The sequence below is a fragment of the Scyliorhinus canicula genome, chromosome 16 (genome assembly GCF_902713615.1).
Source record: "Scyliorhinus canicula chromosome 16, sScyCan1.1, whole genome shotgun sequence".
Classification (NCBI taxonomy): domain Eukaryota; kingdom Metazoa; phylum Chordata; class Chondrichthyes; order Carcharhiniformes; family Scyliorhinidae; genus Scyliorhinus; species Scyliorhinus canicula.
In genome coordinates this window covers 10455997-10477635 of record NC_052161.1, presented here as the reverse complement: position 1 = coordinate 10477635, position 21639 = coordinate 10455997, and the positions used below count along the sequence as shown (strand labels likewise).

The window sequence follows — 21639 nt, the reverse complement described above, 5'->3', positions numbered from 1 at the left end:
CAGATCCCCTTCGAACTGCCTTTCTGCAGCCGTTAAATTATCCTTGATTAATAATGCTACTCCTCTACCTCTTTTACCATCTTCCCTACTCTTACTGAAACATCTATATCCCAGAACTTCCAATAACCATTCCTGTCCCTGTTTTAACCATGTCTCCGTAATGGCCACATCCTAGTCCCAAGTACCAATCACGCTCCAAATTCACCTACCTTATTCCGGATGCTCCTTGCATTGAAGTAGACACACTTCAACCCATCTTTCTGCCTGCCGGTAAACTCCTGCGACCTTGATACCCTCCTCAGTACCTCACTACTCTCAAAACTGGCTTCTGGACTAGAGCTCGTTTTCCCATCCCCGACAAATTAGTTTAAACCCCCCCCAAAGAGCCGTGGTAAATTTCCCTCCCAGGATATTGGTGCCCCTCTGGTTCAGGTGCAAACCGTCCTGTCTGTACAGGCCCCGTCTTCCCCATATTGTGCTCCAATTATCCACGTACCTGAAACCCTCCCTCCTACACCATCCCTGCAGCCACGTGTTTATCTGCACTCTCTCCCTGTTCCTCACCTCACTAGCACGTGGCATCGGCAACAAACCAGAGATGACAACATGTCCTGGCTCTCAGCTTCCACCCTAGCTCCCTAAATTCCTGTTTTAAATCCCCATCCCTTCTCTTACCTAGGTAATTGGTACCGATGTGCACCACGACTTGTGACTGTTCTCCCTTAAGGATTTTGAAAACACGGTCCGAGATGTCAAGGGCCCTGGCACCCGGGAGGCAACATACCATCCGTGAGTATCTTTCGCTGCCACTGAACCGTCTATCTGTCCCTCTAACTATCGAGTCCCCAATAATTATTGCTCTCCTGCTCTCCCTCCTTCCCTTCTGAGCCACAGGGACGGACTCAGTGCTGGAGATCCATTCACCATGGCTTACCCCTGGGTAGGTCATCCCCCTCAACAGTATCCAAAACGGTATACTTGTTACTGAGGGGAATGACCACAGAGGATCCCTGCACTGACTGCTTCCTCCCAGCCCCTCTCACTGTCACCCATCTATCTTGATTCTTCGGAGTAACTACATCCCTGAAGCTACTATCTGTGACCACCTCTGCATCCCGAATGATCCGAAGTTCATCCAACTCCAGTTCCCTAATGCGGTTGTGGGGACAAAACCCACAGAAACAGGGGAAGAATGTGCAAATTCCACATGGACAGTGACCCAGAGCTGGGATCAAACCTGGGACCTTGGCGCCGTGAGGCAGCAGTGCTAACCACTGTGCCACCACTAATTTCCACAAAGATTGAGATATAAATGTTAATGCAGGACATTCACTGTACATTTTATTTAATAACAGAATCATTAATGTTATGAATACTGCTGTGACAACTAATCTTTAGGGTGGCACAGTGGTTAGCACTGCTGCCTACAGCACTGAGGACCGGGGTTTGAATCCATCCCACTGTATGTGGAGTTTGTATAGTCTCCCTGTGTCTGCGTGGGTTTCATCCCCTGCAACCCAAAGATGTGCAGGATAGGTGGATTGGCCACGCTAAATTGTGCCTTAATTGGAAAAAAAATAATTGGGTATTCTAAATTTATTTTTTAAAAGTGACAATTAATCTTTAATACCAAGTAAATGATGGCCTTGCCAAAACTGCTCATATTTCATGAAAGAATAAACCTACCTTTAGTAGAAAAAAAATCCTAGGCAGCATTTCAGAAGCATGAAAACATAGACCCCTAGCTAAAGGAAAGATCTGGTGAGTAAACCAAGGTTGGTCACAAAGGCAAGCTTTAAGGAGGGTGATGGCAGGATAGCAAAGCAGAAGGAATTTCCAGAGGACAGACTAAAGTAGCTGAAGGTACACCAACTGCTGAAGGTCTACTAACTAATGGATTCTACAGTCAGAAGGAGAGTGTGTTTGAGTGTGTGGGAGGAATGCGCCTACAGCCAGAGAAATTTCACAGAGATGTGAGAGGGCTGAGGCCACAAAGGCATTTAACAGGATGAGAATTTTGAATCTCAGGTTGATTGAACTGGGAATCAATGTAAGAAAGCAGAGAGAAGAATAGAGGGTGATGGGCAAGTGTGTGGACTAGGATAGCGGCTGCAGAACTTTGAATGGAAAAGTGGAGAATGGCAATCCGGCCAGAAGAATATTAGAATGACTGAATCTGAAAGGGAACAAAGGGCCTCCCGAGGAAAGAATTCCCATCGGATTAAAAGGAAAAGCAAACTACAAACATTTGTGTCTTTGATGCAATTCTAATCTTTGAGATATTAAAAATATCCAGACCAAAAAAATTCACTGGAGGATTTTATTAACCTGGAAATCTCCCAAGCCACCCAGTGCTGCATCCTGGTTTGAAAATTTGATGTCCTTCTTATATCTGGAGAAGATTAAATAAATGTTGCGAGGAGTTACGGGGGGGGGGGGGGGGGGGGGGGGGGGGAGAATCAGTCTATGTATTATTTTGTTTCCATGCTCCCCTCCCCACTTGAAAACACAAAATATATCACCGAAGCCCTTCATTGAAATATCTGTACCATGTTTAATTAGACCACTTTTCTCAACCCAAGAAAAAGTAAATATTTCTTACAACTCTCAATACCGTTTATAGTGAAGATACAGTTTCCTTTTAAATCATCATTTTAACCCTAAACCTATTCCCTTCTCTTTCACTCTGCCCTGTTTATTGTAGTTCCAGCATCTTTTGTTTATATTTAATTGAATCATTTTTGGCTGTCTCTTTATTTATTCTTGCGTACTGAGCTGGATGAGTTTGCAAGAGGTCTGATCATCACTGATACTGAAAAAAGTGCCTTTTTATTTGAAGAAAATCTGCAAGATTTAGTTGGTTAAAGAGTGAATAATATTGAGCAACTCCTTTTTGAGATCTACATTGCAAGTTAGGTTCTGCCTTAGCTACTTTAACATACACCATTACTGACCACTCCCCTAACAGTCTGAGAATTTTGTAGTTAGGGTTAAGAACATGCCACCTGATACTTATGCCTCCCATTACATAGCCAAGGTGTATAACAGGATCCCCTAGTGACCAGAGCTAGATAGGAACAGGAAGAGACCAGTCAGTCCCTTAAGCCTTGGGTGACCATTTATTCATTAATGGGATGTGTATCAAACTCACTGTGAACATCACTGTTCCAGGTTTAAAAACTGAAATCTCATCCCCCAAAAGTTGTTTTGTTGGGTTGACTTGGAATGCAATGGATTTTAATTTACAAATTTCGGAATTTTTAAGCTGCAGCCAAGATTCCTACTGAACTACGTCTGATCAAGTATGTAGTGCAGCTTTGGAATGACAAGCAGATGTAAAATCACACAGAATGTTCAAAAGAAAATAAAAGGACAAGAACAGCTGGATCTCAAGAGCACACACTCATTTTCTAAAGCATGTAGAGCCATTCAACTGTGGCCAAGAACATCCAAATGGATATTTAGATTGTCCCAAATGTTGGTATTAAAATGCCACTTCTGATTACAAGGCTTACAGATTGTCCTGACCAATATCTCACCCTTAACCAATATACCAAAATTAAACTTCATGGGTCATTTATCCAATTGCTGTTTTGTGGCATTGCACTGCTCAAAATGGCTGCCACACGCCCTCCTCAACAGCCGAACAAAAAGTGATACAGTGCGATGTAAAATCCAATTCTTCCTTTCCTTTCACTCTGGGCGAAGAATCAGAGCGGAGTGGGTTCATTCAGTCAACGGGGACAAAGAGAATGGTGGAAGAATAGTTTCAATCCTATATGACTAGAGCTCACCAAAACACTACTGCTCATCTTCTAAACATCGTTGAGTCCCATTCACCCCGGTGCTCATTAACCTGGATTGGCTTTTAGTTAAGCGATGCCTTGATTTTAAAATTCACATTCTTATTTTCAAACTCCTCCATTGTCTCCTGCATAACTCTAGAACCTCCTCCAGCCCACAGCCTTCCCTAGATGTATATCCTCATCTAATTCGGGCCTCTTGAGGATCGCATTGGTGGCTGTGTCTTGCTGTTCAGAGAACCCAACTCTTCAGTGTAACAACTTGTAGTTAGGGCGGCAGAGTGGTTAGCACTGATGCTTACGGCACTGAGAACCCGGGTTTGATCCTTACTAAAGCTACTAAAAGCACTGGAATTCACTCACTAAAATGCTCTGTCTCCCTTTCCACTTTTAAGCCACTCATTAAAAACATACCTCTTTGACCAATCTGTCACAATGTGGTTCGGCATCAAATTAGTTTCATTACCGTCCAATGAAGTGCCTTTGGATGTTTCATATATTAAAGGCGAATATAACAAAAGCTTTTTTTAAATTTTTTTTTTTAATACGAGTACCCAATTTTTTCCCCCCAATAAGGGGCAATTTAGTATGGCTGATCCACCTAACCTGCACATCTTAGGGTTGTGGGGCTGAAACCCACGCAGACTCGGGGAGAATGTGCAAACTCCACACAGACATCAGCAATCCACTGAACTTAAAAAGGTGCTTACCACAACGTAGCATAAAAAGCTGACACAACCCAAGACTAATTCAGTATTCGTGGGAAATTTGTGTTAAATGAAGTCTAACTTTTTATGAAAGATCATAATCCAACAGAATATAGATTTCAAACCTTTTAATGTACAAATGTAACGTTTATGCAATGATTTGAAGATTGCTTTTTCAATACTGCGCCCATCTATTTCTATTCTGTGAACTGATCAATTTTCAAACGGAATTTTAACGCTCAAACTCTGAACAGCTGAGCACGGTCTGGAATGAAACTGTTCAATGATCTGCTCTTTTGAAAAAGTTCTTTTCAATTATTTTAAATGGGGTTACTCATGGGATAATTTTGGTTACTAAACTGCAATAGGTTCCACACTTATATATCAGCAACTACAAGTGTAAAAAAAAAAAACAATTACAATCTATTACACTGCCCTATTGTGGTCTATGGAAAATGTTACGCTTTTGATTAGACAAATTAATTTTAGTGAAAAATTGAAGCCCAACCCAACTTGTGCAATTTAAAGTGCACTTTGGGCACAATTTTTGATTGCTCCCAAAGCAGAAACTCCAATACCCCTAATCATAGCAGAGTAAAATGTTAAAATGAGTTTATAATGGTATGCAGCCTGATGCACAATTACAGACTCTTCGGGGGGAAAAAAAGTTCCATAATTTAAAAAAAAAAAACACCAGTTGCTTCTTCAGGACCTAATGGAACAAAATCAAAGCACATTTTTCTGAATATCACATGCCCCCGAGCAAAAGCTTTGATCTATTTTAGGAAACAAACAGGTGTAAATTATTACATATCTGTAGTATTACCCCCACCGCTCCACTTGCACTCACTGTCTGCCACCTTCTGGATTTATAGCAGTACTGCAGACACACTGCTGATGGAGACAATTCATAGAATTATACACTGCATAAGACAGCCAAATCGGCCCATCATGCCTGTGGCAGCTTCAATTTGTCCCACTCCACTGCTCTCCCCTGCAACCTTTTCCCTTTCAAGTATTTATCCAGTTCTCTTTTTCAACTTACACCACCACCCCACCCAATTAACCCCATCAAAACCCTTCATAATTTTGAACACCTCTACTAAATCTCCCATTACCTTCTCTGCTCTGAAGAACAGTCCCAGTTTCACCAGTCTTAATAATGAACTGAAGTCCTTCATCTCTGGTACTAGTATGGCATCAAGGAGCCCTAACAACTGGAGTAAATGGCAGGGGACAGGATTCTACGCTGTTTGAACTCATACATGGCACCATTTGCAACTCTGCAGATATCAAAGCAGTCTGAGGCCATATGCAGCAAGAGCTGGCAAATGTCCTACTGCTATAAGGAAATGCATCACCGAGGAAAGTAGTAAGATTGTTAAAAAGCCTACAAATTATTTAGGATGTGGGCGTTGCTAGCTTGGCCAGCATTACACCCATCCTTACACTTGCCCTCAAGAAGGTGGTGGCTCTCGCCTTGAAATGTTATCATCCATGTGGTGTAGGTACACCCATAGTGCTGTTAGGGAGGGAGACCCAGGATTTTGACAGTCACAGCAAAGTAATACCAAATCAGGCTTGGAAGGGAATTTGAATCTGCTGCCCTGGTCATTCTGGTTGGTAAGGTCACTGGTTTGGAAAGTGCATCTTACAGATGATACACACTGCTGCCACTGTGCATTGGTGGTGAAATGAATGAATGTTGAAGGCGGTTGCTGAAAGCAGGCTGCTGTGTCCCAGTTGGTGTTGAGCTTAGAATGTTGTGGGAGCTGCAGTCATCCAGGCAAGTGGTGAATATTTCATCACACTCCTGACTTGTGCCTTGTAGATAGTGGACAGGCTTTGGGGAGTCAAGAGGTGAATTCCCAGCCTGTGGCTTCTCTTGTAACCACGGTATTTATACTGGTAGTCCAGTTCAATTTCTGGTCAATAGCAACCCCCAGGATGTTGATAATGGGGGATTCAGTATTATGGGGAGATGGTTGGATTCTCTCTGGTTGGATATAATCATCACCTGCCACTTGTGGCATGACTTTTACTTGCCACTTATCTGTCCAAGCTTGAATGTTGCCCAGCTCTTGCTGCATATGGCCTCAGACTGCTTTGATATCTGCAGAGTTGCAAATGGTGCCATGTATGAGTTCAAACAGCATAGAATCCCGTCCCCTGCCATTGACTCCAGTTATTAGGGCTCCTTGATGCCATACTCGAAAGAAAATGCTGCCTTGATCTCAAGAGCAGTCACACTCACCTCTGGAATTTAGCTCTTTTGTCCATATTTGAACCACGGCTGCAATGAGAACAGGAGCAGAGTGACCCTGGTGGAACCTAAGTGGAGCATCAGGAGCAGGTTATTGCTGAGTATGCACTGCTTGATAGCACTGTTGACGACACTTTCCAACCTTTTGCTGAAGATTGAGAATAGACTGATGGGGCAATATCTGACCTGGTCAAATTTGTCCTGTGTTTTGTGTACAGGACATAGCTGGGAAATTTTCCACATTGCCAGGCAGATGCCAGTGATGTGGCTATACTGGAACAGCTTGGCTCAGGATACAGCTAGTCCTGGAGCACATAGCCTTTGGATTGGATTTGTTTATTGTCACGTGTACCGAGGTACAGTGAAAAGTATTTTTCTGCAAGCAGCTCAACAGATCATTCAGTACATGGGAAGGAAAGGGAATTAAACAAAATAAGAAAATACATAATAGGGCAACACAAGATAACTACGTAAGCATTGGCATCGGATGAAGCATACAGTAGTGTTAATGAGGACAGTCAATAAGAGGGTCATTTAGGAGTCTGGTGACAGTCGGAAAGAAGCTGTTTTTGAGTCTGTTCGTGCGTGTTCTCAGACTTCTGTATCTCCTGCCCGATGGAAGAAGTTGGAAAAGTGAGTAAGCCGGGTGGGAGGGATCCTTGATTATGCTGCCCGCTTTCCCCAGGCAGCGGGAGGTGTAGATGGAATCCATGGATGGGAGGCAGGTTCGTGCAATGGACTGGGCGGTATTCACGACTCCTCCTGGGCCGAGCAGTTGCCATACCAGGCTGTGATGCAGCCAGATAGGATGCTTTCTATGGTGCATCTGTAAAAGTTGGTACGGGTTAATGTGGACATGCCGAATTTCCTTAGTTTCCTGAGGAAGTATAGGCGCTGTTGTGCTTTCTTGGTGATAGCATCGACACGAGTGGACCAGGACAGATTTTTGGTGATGTGCACCCCAAGGAATTTGAAACTGCTAACCATCTAATATGCTAACTTTGCAATACCCAGTGCCTTCAAACTGTTTAGTGATGTTATCTGCAGTGTATCAAATTGGCTGATGATGCTCCATCATTGAGGTTAGAAGCTTGACACCGCATTTTTTGGTACGCCTGCTGATGTTCCTGGCATGCTCTCCTGCACTCTTCATTGAACCAGGATGATCCCTAGTTTGATGGTAATGGTAGAGTGGGGGATATGCCGGGTCATGAGGCTACAAATTGTTGTTGTATCCATTTCTACTGCTGCTGATGCCCACATAGATGCCCAGATTATAGTTGCTATATCTGTCCGAAGTCTATTCCATTTAGCATGAGAACAGCGCCACAACACATGGAGGGTATCTCAATGTGAAGACGTGACTTTGGCTACGCAAGGAATATGTAGTGGTAACATCTACCGATTCAGTCATGGGTAGGCACATCTGCACACAAGGTAAAGTAGGTTTTTCCCTCACCACCCAGTCGACCAAATATGGCCAGCTCAGTCAATAGCAGTGCTACTGAGCCACTCTTGGTGATTGACACTGAAGTCTCCCAACCAGAATATATTTTGCATCCTTGCCATCTTCAGGGCTTCCTCCAGGTGGTGTGCAACAGGAGTACAGGTTCATGACTGAGGAGATAGAGAACTCCCAGGGCAACTCCCTCCCGATTGATTATCACTGTTCCACCACCTCTGGGATGGTAATGGTGTTTTCTGAGACATTGACTATAAAGTATGATTTTGTGAGCATGACAATGTCAGGCTGTTGCTTGACTAATCCATAAGACACCTCATCCAATTTTAGCACAAGCCAGAGTTTGTGAGGGGGTCTTTGCAAAGTCGAGGAGGTTGGGGTTGCTGTTGCCTAGGTCGTTGCCAGTTTCATTGCTCTTTGTAGATTTTACAGCAATTCTGATACAAGTGAGTGGCTTGTTAGGGCATTTACGAGTCAACCACATTGCCGGTGGGTCTGGAGTCACATGTAGGCCAGACCAGGTAAGAGTGGAAGATTTCCTTCCCTAAAAGGACATTTGTGAACCAGGTGGGTTTTTTAAGACAATTGACAATGGTTGTATGGTCACCATTACCAGGGCTATCTTTTAATCCCAGTTTTATTAATTGAATATAAATTCCACCAGCTGCCGGGGTAGGATTCAAACCCATGTCCCCTGGATTACTAGTCCAGTAACATCACCACAACTACACCACCTGGAGTAGGTTTGCTGGGTCCAGGCCCCTCAAGGAATCCAGAGCCTTCCCAGCTCTTGCTTGGTCTTCTGCTTGGTTCTGGCATCAGAGGTGCACGAGCACTTCCCCAGCGCAAGCTGATGCAGAGGACTGTTTTCTTGGGAGCGCAAAACTCGAGGCCTCCCAATTTCCTTCCCGCCATCATTTCTGCCCAGAAACTGTCCTGGATTATTTAAATTAGGCTCAGAAATGTAAACGGTGCAAGGCCCATTCGGATGCCTATCTCAGTGACAGAGGATTGTTGGCCTCTGAACTCTCTGCCCCAGGAGAAATCAATGCCTAATTCTTTGTATACTTGATATAAATACCTGAATTCTGAAGTAGCCTTAAGGGACTTGAAGCATTCATAATTTTGAAAAATGTTTTAAAAAACAGTCAGTGATCAGCAATACCTCATCTGAGCCACATTTCTTTATAAATTTAAGTACTCAATTCTTTTTTTCCCCCCAATTAAGGGACAATTTAATGTGGCCAATCCATCTACTCTGCACATCTTTGGGTTGTGGGGGCGAGACCCACACAGACATGGGGAGAATGTGCAAACTCCACAGGGTCAGAGACCTGGGGCCGGGATCAAGCCAGTGTCCTTGGCCCCATGAGGCAGGAGTGCTAACCGCTATGCCACTCAAACATTTCTTGCCGACCACCCTGTCCCTGACAGCAGCTCAAGTGCCTGGTTTATGAACAATCACATAACCTGAAGTGAGAGGCAGATGTCAAAGTTTCATTCATGCTGTGTTATTGCTGGCGAACCCAGCATTAGTTGCTGATCCTAAAATGTCAAGATGGTGGTGGTGGTGAACTGCAGCAGATTGTATGGCGTAGGTGCACCCACAGTGCTGTTCGGAAGTTTGTGCTGACTGGAGGCTGAACCGAGCACAGCATTTTCTTAATTAGAAATGCACAAAGAGAACAGCATGGTGGCACAGTAGTTAGCACTGCTGCCTCACGGTGCCGAAGTGCAGGTTCGATCCCAGCTCTGGGCCACTGTCAGTGTGGAGTTTGCATATTCTCCTCGTGTCTGCGCGAGTTCAACCCCCACAACCCTGCAAGGTAGGTGGATTGGCAACACTAAATTTCCCCTCAATTGGGAAAAATGAGTTTGGGTACTAGAAATGCACAAAGGAAGAGGAGCGAGGAAAGAAGTAGTCATCATAATCCTCTCGAGCAAAATGGAGGAGCTAGCTGCAAAAAAAAGGGGTAGGGGGTGAGGGGACTGCATACTTCTTTTGCATTGAATTTGTTTAATATATTTTGGCAAGAGAGAGGGAATGGGTAGATGTGAAGAACAGCAAGGAGAAAGAAATTTGCTTCACAGCGCCAGGGTTCCAGGTTCGATTCCCGGCTTGGGTCACTGTCTGTCCGTGTCTGCGTGGGCGTCTTCCCACAAGTCCTGAAAGACGGGCTGTTAGGCAATTTGGACCCGAACAGGCGCCAGAGTGTAGCAGCAACTAGGGACTTTCCACAGTAACTTCATTGCAGTGTTAACGTAAGCCTCCTTGTGACAATAATAAAGATTATTACATGGCAGCCACTAGTGTTCTGAGAACAAACTACCATCTGCAGATCAAGGCATGACTTCATATAATTTTGTGTCATTCTGTGAATACAAGCTTTATAGACTCTGCTCATTCCTGTTTCTTTGTTTAACCTTGCTGCAGCATAAAGCTGTCTGACTATTTAAACCAATCTTCTCTGCCTTTAGACTTGACACGGTCCATCAGGGGTGACATATGATGATGTAGAAACTGGTCCATATCACAAGAGGGTGCAGCCAGAACCAACTTCCATAAAGCAAAGTTCAATCTGCTTAAAGGAGGCAAAATGAAACCAACTAACCCAAGCATTTATCAAACACAATTAAAATTTACAACTGGGCACACCCACAGCTTCAGTTGCAGGCCTGTGTCCTGCTACACTCTTGTTTTTATAGTTAATAAGCGTTTATTCAGGACTTTCCCCAGAGAGGTCAACCTATTTGGAACTGTCACCTTTTATTAGTCTGTGGCAGAATATATGCATTTATGTTCAGACCCCATTTGTTCTTCATCTATTCAAGGGCTGTCGAATGGGTTGCAGACTTTCACCCACTTGGGATTATTCAGGATCTCAGTAGATATTGTTGCTAGTTTGTCATTTTGCTTCCTTCACTGTGCTTAGCTCCTGCTACATTTTAAAATTTAGAAATAAACTATTACTTACTGTATAGTCCAAAATTCTTAGAAAAGGACTGTGCACAGAAGAGTTCGAAGCCCTGGCTCACAAAGTAACGAATAGCCCAGGCATCTCTATCCAAGTCTCCAGATGCAAAGCCCTGATAAGCTGAATCAAAGAAAGGGAAAAGCGATCTTCGCTGCAAATGGACAGAAAATACAGGCGTGAGGATACAACACACAAACAAAGCAAAACTGAAAAGGATTACTTCTAGCTGAACAGTTGAATTGCACTCCTCTACATTTTCCCACTATTTTCAGCAACTTCACCTACATTTTTAGTCTGCTCTTCATTCCTACACAGTTCTAAAGGGACAAATGTAGATCGAGTCCTCAACAAACAACTCGCACTCAAATTGTGGTGAAGACGACTTCTAGTGGTGGCCATGGAGTGAGTGGTCGCACATTTGGTGACTTCCGCTCAAGGCGGATCTTTTTAAGTCCTTTCCCCTCCCACAGGGCAAAGTATTGGAGGGCAAAAGGTACAGGAGTGACTGGGGAAGGTAATACGTCTCTTGTGTGGCTGGTGGATGGATTCACAGACAAGGCGTGGTGCAAGGAAGAAAGAACTACTGGAGGAAGTCTTTGTGGTGCACCACAGGCAAAGATGGCAACGGACATGGGGTCTGTGCTGCCCATCCTGTGGTCAACGGAGCAGTTGGAGGAGTTCTTGAATGAGAAGTTTCGGCAGCAGAGGAAAGCGGCCCTGAAAGACCGAGACAAAGTGGTGGAACCGCGGAGATCTGGGATTGAGCGAGTGGAGCAGAGGTTGGAGTCCCAAGATCAGACGATTTAGAAAGTGGGGGAGCACGAGGAGCAGTTGGCCTTGTTGGTGGTTGAGGTGGGAATGGGAGACCAAAAAAAAAAGAAAAGGCTAAGGGAGAAGACAGAGGACCTGGAGAATCACTCCAGAAGGTAAAACTTCAAGGGTGGTCGGGATGCCCGAAGGCATTGAAGGAGCAGAGGCCACTGTGTACGCGGCAAGGATTGGGGGGGGGGGGGGGGGGGGGAGGAGACAGGCCAGTTAATGTGAGTCAGCTGGGAGGTTGCCACGAGGGTCGGAGGTTTGCTCACATGGGTGTGATGCAGTTGGGAAGAGATCACTAACAGTGGACATCCGAGGGTGGGCTTATAGGGTCATGTGGAGCCCCCCCCCTGACAAGGCTGGTCATGTGGAACGCGAGGGGGATTGAATGGGCCAGTTAAATGGTTGCATGTGTTCATGCATCTGAGTTTGAAGGCAGGCGTAGCTTTTTTTTGTTGCAGGAAACACACGTGAAAATCGGGGGACCAGACGAGGTTGAAAAAAGGATGACTGGTGCAAGTGTTCCATTTGGGGCTGGACATGAAGATTGTGGGGAGGGGGGGCAACTTTAATATGATCATACATCAGGGCACGGTCACTGCATCATGGGAGGCAATGAGATAGTATGGGGCATTTATATCAACCTGGGCACACAGGGTGAAAACGGAGCAGGAGGAGAGGGCTAGATTGGCAGACGAGATTTTGAAGGTGGACAGGAGATACTCTGAGGCACTGGATGCAGGACTGTTGAAGGAGAAGCAGTGGCTACAGGATGACGTTTGGGCTAGTTTTGACGGTGAAGGCAGTGGGGCATCTGCAGACAGCTAGAGGGGCAGTGTATGAATTTGTGGAGAAGGCGAATGGTGGAGTGGCCATATCCATTAGAGGTGCTGGGGCGTTTTGGGTTCACACGTGGGTCTGTAGATTGGTGGGTAGCATAGTGGTTAGCACTATGGCTTCACAGCACCAGGGTCCCAGGTTCGATTCCTGGCTTGGGTCACTGTCTGTGTGGAGTCTGCACATTCTCCGTGTCTGAGTGGGTTTCCTCCGGGTGCTCCGGTTTCCTCCAACAAGTCCCGAAAGACGTGCTGTTAGGTGAATTGGACACTCTGAACTCTCCCTCTGTGCGCCCGAACAGGTGCTGTAGTGTGGCGACAAGGGCTTTTAACAGTACCTCCATTGCAGTGTTAATGCACACCTACTTGTGACAATAAAAATTATTATTATTGGCTGCTGTAGAAAGCGATAGTTGCGAGTGTGCAGACGAACAGAGTGAGTTTGGGGTACTGGGCTGCATCAGGGGACGAAGCAGGGGTGCCCGCTGTCCCCACCTTGGCAACAGTCACTGGCAGTGGCACTTAGGGCATTGGCCATAGGGTCTCATTTTATGTGGATGACTTCCTACTGTATATTTCAGACCTGGTGGGCAGCATCAATGGGATCCTAGGGGAGTTTGGCCGGCTCTCGGGCGACAAATTGAATATGGGAAAAGTGATGTGTTCCCAATTGACACTAGAGGGCAGGAAAGAAATGGGGAATTGCCATTTAGGGTGGTGGAGGCAGGTACTTGGGCATCCAGGTGAACAGAGCTGTTGCACAAGCTGTACCTGGCTTGGTTGGTGGAGAGGAGGACAGATGTGCTGCTGCTGGTGGGCGAGTGCAGACAGTAAAAATGACAGTGCTACCAAGACTTCTGTTTGCTCCCAATGTTCATGCCCAAATCGTTTTTAGGAAGATCAATGGGCTGATCTCTGAATTTGTGGAGGCGGGGGAAGACCCCATGGGTTAGATGGGGTTGACATCAGGAGAGGAGTGGATGTTGGTTGCTCTTCTGATTCGGTTTGTTTATATGAAAATGCCTTGAATAGAAATATATATATATATTTTTTTTTTTAAAAAGAGTGGTTAAATAATGCCAAAGTTCCCCGGTGAAGGTAGTTGAAGACCACATCCGAGCATCAGTACAGTTCACTAAAGGTAGTGCTGGGAGAGGTTACCAGACATGCATAGTTGCTACACAGGGATGTTGTAAATTCAATAACTCCACTTGGCAGAAAAATGGACAACAGAGTGGATGTATTACATCTTTATTGTGAATCAGATACTGCAAGTACAGACTTCGCTGTATGAACAATCTACACATGCTGTACCTTGCACAGTTTGCTGAACAGACAAAATGAAATCACAAAGCAGAATATCAGACAGCAATCAACATAAGACCATAAGACATAGGAGTGGAAGTAAGGCCATTCGGCCCATCGAGTCCACTCCGCCATTCAATCATGGCTGATGGGCATTTCAACTCCACCTACCAGCATTCTCCCCGTAGCCCTTAATTCCTCACGACATCAAGAATTTATCTATCTCTGCCTTGAAGCCATTTAGCGTCCCGGCCTCCACTGCACTCCTCGGCAATGAATTCCACAGGCCCACCACTCTCTGGCTGAAGAAATGTCTCCGCATTTCTGTTCTGAATTTACCCCCTCTAATTCTAAGGCTGTGCCCACGGGTCCTCGTCTCCTCGCCTAACGGAAACAGTTTCTTTGTGTCCACCCTTTCTAAGCCATGTATTATCTTGTAAGTTTCTATTAGATCTCCCCTTAACCTTCTAAACTCCAATGAATACAATCCCAGGATCCTCAGCCGTTCATCATATGTTAGACCCGCCATTCCAGGGATCATCCGTGTGAATCTCTGCTGGACACGCTCCAGTGCCAGTATGTCCTTCCTGAGATGTGGGGCCCAAAACTGGACACAGTACTCCAAATGGGGCCTAACCAGAGCCTTATAAAGGCTCAATAGCACATCGCTGCTTTTATATTCCAACCCTCTTGAGATAAATGACAACATTGCATTCGCTTTCTTAAATCACAGATTCAGCCTGCATGTTTACCTTTAGGGAATCCTCGACTAGCACTCCCAGATCCCTTTGTACTTTGGCATTATGAATTTTCTCACCGTTTAGAAAGTAGTCTATGCTTGGATTCTTTTTTCCAAAGTGCAAGACCTCACATTTTCTCACGTTGAATTGCATCAGCCATTTCCTGCACCACTCTCCCAAACTGTCTAGATCCTTCTGCAGCCTCCCCACTTCCTCAGCACTACCTGCCTGACCACCTAACTTCGTATCATCGGCAAACTTCGCTAGAATGCCCCCAGTCCCTTCATCCAGATCATTAATATATATGGTGAACAGCTGTGGCCCCAACACTGAACCCTGTGGGACACCGATGGTCACCGGCTGCCATTCCGAAAAAGAACCTTTTATCCCAACTCTCTGCCTTCTGTCAGACAGCCAATCCTCAACCCATGCCAGTAGCTCACCTCGAACACCATGGGCCCTCACCTTACTCAGCAGCCTCCTGTGTGGCACCTTATCAAAGGCCTTTTGGAAATCCAGATAGACCACATCCACTGGGTTTCCCTGGTCTAACCTACTTGTCACCTCCTCAAAGAATTCTAACAGGTTCGTCAGGCACGACCTCCCCTTACTAAATCCATGTTGACTTGTTCTAATCCGACCCTGCTCTTCCAAGAATTTAGAAATCTCATCCTTAACGATCGATTCTAGAATTTTACCAACAACCGAGGTTAGGCTAATTGGCCTATAATTTTCCATCTTTTGTCTTGATCCTTTCTTGAACAAGGGGGTTACAACAGCGATCTTCCAATCGTCCGGGACTTTCCCTGACTCCAGTGATTTTTGAAAGATCTCAACCAACGCTTCCGCTATTTCTTCAGCCACCTCTCTCAGAACTCTAGGGTGTAGCCCATCGGGGCCAGGAGATTTGTCAATTTTAAGACCTTTTAGCACCATCTCTTTTGTAATGGCAACCATACTCAACTCAGCCCCCTGACCCTCTATAATTTTTGGGATATTACTCATGTCTTCCACTGTGAAGACAGACGCAAAGTACTTAAGTTCTCCAGCCATTTCCCCGTCTCCCATCACTAGCCTTCCGGAATCAGTTTGAATTGGCCCAATGTCTACTTTGGCCTGTCGTTTGTTTCTTATGTATTGAAAGAAACTTTTACTATCATTTCTTATATTACTGGCTAGCCTGCCTTCATATTTGATCCTCTCCTTCCTTATTTGTCTCTTTGTTAACCTGTTTGTTTTTGTAGCCTTCCCAATCTTCTGATTTCCCAGTGCTTTTGGCCACTTTATAGGATCTCTCTTTTTCTTTGATACATTTCCTGACCTCCTTTGTCAGCCATGGCTGTCTAATCCCTCCCCGGATAATCTTTCTTTTCTTGGGGATGAACCTCTGTACAGTGTCCTCAATTATGCATACAAACTCCTGCCATTTTTGCTCTGCTGTCTTCCCCACTAGGGTCTGCTTCCAGTCAATTTTCGCCAGTTCCTCTCTCATGCCCTCGTAATTACCTTTATTTAACTGTAACACCATTACATCCGATTTTGCCTTCTCTCTTTCAAACTGCAGACTGAACTCAACCATATTATGATCGCTGCTTCCTAGTGTTCCCTTACTTTAAGATCTTTTATAAAGTCTGGTTCATTACATAGCACTAGGTCCAGAATAGCCTGCTCCCTTGTGGGCTCCATGACAAGCTGTTCCAAAAAGCCATCTTGTAAGCATTCCATGAATTCCTTTTCTTTGGATCCACTGGCTACGTTATTTGCCCAATCCACCTGCATATTGAAGTCCCCCATGATCACCGTGACCTTGCCTTTCTGACATGCCTTTTCTATTTCCCGGTACATGTTGCGCCCCTGGTCCTGACCACTGTTAGGAGGTCTGTACATAACTCCCATTATGGTTTTTTTGCCTTTGTGGTTCCTCAATTCTACCCACACAGACTCCACATCATCCGACCCTATGTCGTTTAGTGCCATAGATTTAATTTTGTTCTTAACTAACAAGGCAACCCCACCCCCTCGGCCCACCTCCCTGTCTTTTCGATAGGTTGTATATCCTTGGATGTTTAACTGCCAGTCCTGAACCCCCTGCAGCCATGTCTCTGTGATGCCTACCACATCATAATCATTCACGATGATCTGTGCCATTAGTTCGTCTACTTTGTTACAAATGCTACGAGCATTCAGGTAAAGTACCTTAATGCTAACTTTCTTATCATTACAGATATTGGAAGTCCTAAGATGTCCAAAGTTATCCTTCCTTTTTGTTGAATTCCTAGTCTGCATGAAGCTGAAATACATGTTATCCTCCTGCGTATCTTGCCATTTAACTCCATGCTCCCTGTCGCTTTCACTTTCCCTTCCCCCCAACTCAGAAGTTTAAAGTCCTACTGACCACCCTATTTATCCTTTTTGCTAGAACACTGGTTCCAGATCGGTTCAGGTGGAGACCGTCCCAACGGTACAGATCCCCCCGGTTCCAAAACTGATGCCAATGTCCCATGAAGTGGAATCCCTCTTTCCCACACCAATCCCTTAGCCACGTGTTTACTTCCCTAATTTTCTTGTCCCTATGCCAATTGGCACGTGGCTCGGGCAGTAATTCGCTATTACTTCTCTGAATTTTAACCCCACTTCCAAGATTTAGCGCAGATTGGAGGAATGCTTTTGCATTGTGCACCCCATGTTATTTTGTGGATCCCCTCTCCCCCACCCCAAATCAACCCCCAACTGTGGCCTTCTCATCAAGCCTGCAAACCACAAGTAATTGATCGGAGAACTTCCCTATTCCCATCTTTGACAGAAACTCTACTAAAAGTTAAACTTTGTTCAATGAGGGGGTAACTGAGTTTTAAAATGATTAATGTGTTTATTTTCATTGCCATACAGTGTGAAGCACATAGGCACGATATTAAAAACAAGAACATCAGACAATACATACATTGAAAAAATTTTCAGCCTGAGACAGTAATGCCATGTATCAATTTTGTTATGGGCCAGGGGTTAGAGAACCCCAAAGTGTATCATGGAGTTTACCTGACCCACAACTTTGAATAGATTGTGGTGTGGGGAGCACACAGCCCACTCTACAGGTGTGGTGCAGCAGACATCCAACAGTATTTTTGTTTATTCTATGAACTCAGTAAACCTTTTTAAAACATAGTGAACATCTTAGCAACCATCAATTCAAATACAACCCCCAAAGAATACAACACTAAGTAATACTTAAAATTTTCCTTTTAACATCCATAAGACAACAAAAACCTTTTAACAGAAGCAAATTAGGTTTAAATTCACTACTGAGAACAGTTATCACTCTGAATTCACCAAATGATCTAGAGGTAGTCTTTAGATTGCAGAGAGTTTGAAATTACATCTTCTTTGGCTGGCTCCAACACTAAAACCAAAAAAAAAGACACACCCAAGCTTTTCCTCAAAGCGAAACTAAACCTGACAGACAGCCCAGCTCCACCCACACTGACATCACTGATAAAACACCATTTCTTAAAGCTACATTCACTATTTGATAAACACCCATTTCTTAAAAGATACTCTCACATGACAATTTATAAACTTCAACTAAATCAAATCACTAGTCTCATCTCTAAAAGATTGCAATCTAAGAATTCTTACAACACTCCTCAAAAGGTATCCCCCTCCTGCCTTCCATTTTGCTGGTAACAGGTCTTTTCACTGTGGATAAGCTGTATCAAAAAGTGTGGATTCCAAACTGTGGACGCATCCTGCAGATGTGCGCATACCAGAGCTGCTTAGAGTTTAAGATAAACACTAACATCCTAACTCAAAAAAGGATGCATTCAGCGCTCGTAAACCATGTTCTTTCCGCTTTACTGCCCGAGCCACATGATTCGTAAACTTCAAATTACTTGTAACAATCACACCCAAATCCTTTCCAATGATTGAATGTATGAAAAGATTGGCTCCAAGACTAAGGATTAATATGGCCAAAATGGAAAGATGAACACTTTGCCACTCCTTGGACCACTACACCATACAAGATAAATCACTCTAGAGGTGTGCATTCGAGAGCCCCGAATTATTTTTCTTAAACTTGAAAATAAATTTTATTGTCATAAACAATCTTTCAAAACTGTACAGGATGAAGCCAAACTGGTTTCCCCAAATAAGACCACACTCCTTCCAAAATGTCCAGATGGTCTGTCTCTACAAGACAAGATTCCATTAATTTTCCAATGTGACAAGTCAAGCTGACCGGTCAATAAGTGTCCTTTCTGCTCCCTTTTCTAAAAATAGCAAGAGCAGTTTTCCATTCTTTAGGTGTTTCACCATCTTCCAAAGCACGTTTAAAGAGCAGATAATGCAGACACAAAAAAGAAAATTCCCCCTCTTTTCAAAACATAATTAGGCATCTTATCTAGTCCAGGAGGGAAAATTCTTGCATCTGAATAGCTGTTGAAGACCATCAGGAGTGGAGTTTTTGGTCACCAATCGGTCAGCTATACATAGAGAGACTTGCTCTAAACTTTCAACAGTTCAAATTGTTGAATAAAAATCACTAAATAGAGCAATAATTACTGAACAACAGATCCAGACTTGAGAAAATGTGGAATATTGAAAATGGTTCCTGTTAAGAACCCAACTTTTATTCAATGCAAGGACATTCCAAAATCCAGAAGGGCAACTTGGAACCCCAGTGCTTATTGGTGTATATTTTCAATGTGGTTTACTGTGAGAAAAGGTATGTGAACCATGGAGGAATAGTCCAGTCTTTTGTGATCAATTACTAAGTATATTTATTAACTCAAAAGACATACGAGAAGAACTCAGATACACTACAATAAAATTACACCGATGACTTTACACACACTGCTGTATGACGATTCCCCATGGTTCTCAACTACTTCTACTTCCTGAACTCAGACACTGTTTGTTCCCAAACAACATCTCGTATTATAGAACTGAGCGCTGATTACAGCACATGATTACAGCACATAATTACCACACGCAAGCTATTTTGGCCACATATGGGAGCGCTGCCTTCAGATTCAGCGAAGGCAAACCCTTCTCAGTTAGAGTTTAGAATTGAATTTAGTTCAATTCAGACTGGGTGCAAAGTATATTTGAAATTACCTAATATTTACACGTTTGCAAATTAAACATTAATCCTACACATGTAAAATATTTACCAAATGCAAATCAAAGAGATAAAGTTCACAGCTATTCGTAGTGAGTCTTAGGCAGTATGGGACTGTTTTTGGCAATCTCCTATTCCCATGTGCCGATTTTAAAACATACAGGCTAATCAGGGCATAACATATTGAAGATAAAATTCTATTCAAGATATTAGATAGGATTAAGTTCAAACGGTTAAAGCCACTGAATTCAATATTCCGTACATTAACTTTAAATACATGGAAAACTAAGATTGGCCATGATAAATTGCCCTTAGTGACCAAAAAGGTTAGGATGCATTATTGGGTTATGGGGATAGGTTGGAAGTGAGGGCTTAAGTGGATCGATGTGGACTTGATGGGCCGAATGGCCTCCTTCTGCACTGTATGTTCTTTGTTCTAAGATATTCAGGTGAATGGTAATAACTAGGTGCTGCTACCATTCACTTGAATACGGACTAATATACTTTAAAAAACAGAACTTACTGTACCTTCATGATCTCAGCAATCTTCTGCCATTCCTCTTTGTTTGGGTCTGTACCAGTTGGATTGTGTGCACATGCATGCAGCACAAAGATGGAAAATTCCGGAGCTTTCTAGCAGTAAAGAGGAAAAGCAATCCTTAAAATTAGTGTTATGTATATTTGAGAATGGCAAACATGAGATTACTGTGCCAGCTACAATATTCAATTCACCACACCTCTGCACACCCACTCCCCGCCTTTTCTTAAGTCAGTGTTCCTGACTCGAGAATTCAATCTCCAATCCTAGGGCCATGTGATCCCCCAAGCCTGACAACTGAAGTTCAGCTGTCTTTATACACTATTTGAAACCAATACTCCTCCTGCCCTCACAAGTAATGTAAAAAGATACCACTTTCTAAAAAGGAGTGCTCTGCAGGTCAATATTTATCTCTCAAAACAGATGATCTATTTATTTTTTTCACTGCTGCTTGTCAGAGCTTGGTACCTGCAAATTGGCTGCTGAATTTCCTGCACTGCAACAGTTACTACACTTCCCAAGTACTTCATTGGCTTTAAAGAGCTTTGAGGTATAGGGAGGTCATGAAATGCATTACATAAATGCAACTTCCTTTTTATTTCTGGTTTATCTACTATGAATATCATTGGCATTGGACAAAGCCCTTTTTAGCATTGTTGCTTCACTGGATAAATTAATTTATCCATCAAAGATTAAAGTGCATTCTGCTACTAAAACTATTTATCTGTGCAGCCCACAAGGACAAGCAACTTTCTAACCTTCACTCAAGACTCTGTCCAAGGGCTAATGTAGCTACAGTTATCACTACTAGTACTGCAGTTGCCAGCTGTTCTTGGGAAAATCCACAATGCTTTTGTGTAACATGCCGTAACAATGTTCTGTTCAAGAGAAGCTGCAGCATACATTAGTCTGTGATATTGCCAATCCCGAGGTCTCAAAGTGAGTCACCAAAAGTCTGTAGAAATCCTGCCATTCCAAAGAGATCAGAGTGTGCTACTTATATTAAAAACCAGATGCTTCCTCAACGTCTGCTACACAAGAGATTATTCTGTTGATTTAATTCTAGCATCTCCTGGTG

At 43.8% G+C, this 21639-nt stretch overlaps 1 protein-coding gene across 1 annotated transcript in view; it reads right to left on the bottom strand.

Annotated features, from left to right (window-relative positions):
* The window catches only part of got1 (glutamic-oxaloacetic transaminase 1, soluble), a 57793-nt gene that overhangs the window by 26684 nt on the left and 9470 nt on the right, over positions 1–21639 (bottom strand). The window contains exons 5-6 of the mRNA XM_038821175.1: positions 20552–20656; positions 11211–11361 (exon numbers count right to left, since the gene is read on the bottom strand). Of these exons, the coding sequence (XP_038677103.1) occupies positions 11211–11361; positions 20552–20656 (256 nt within the window). The remainder of the gene's footprint in view (positions 1–11210; positions 11362–20551; positions 20657–21639) is intronic.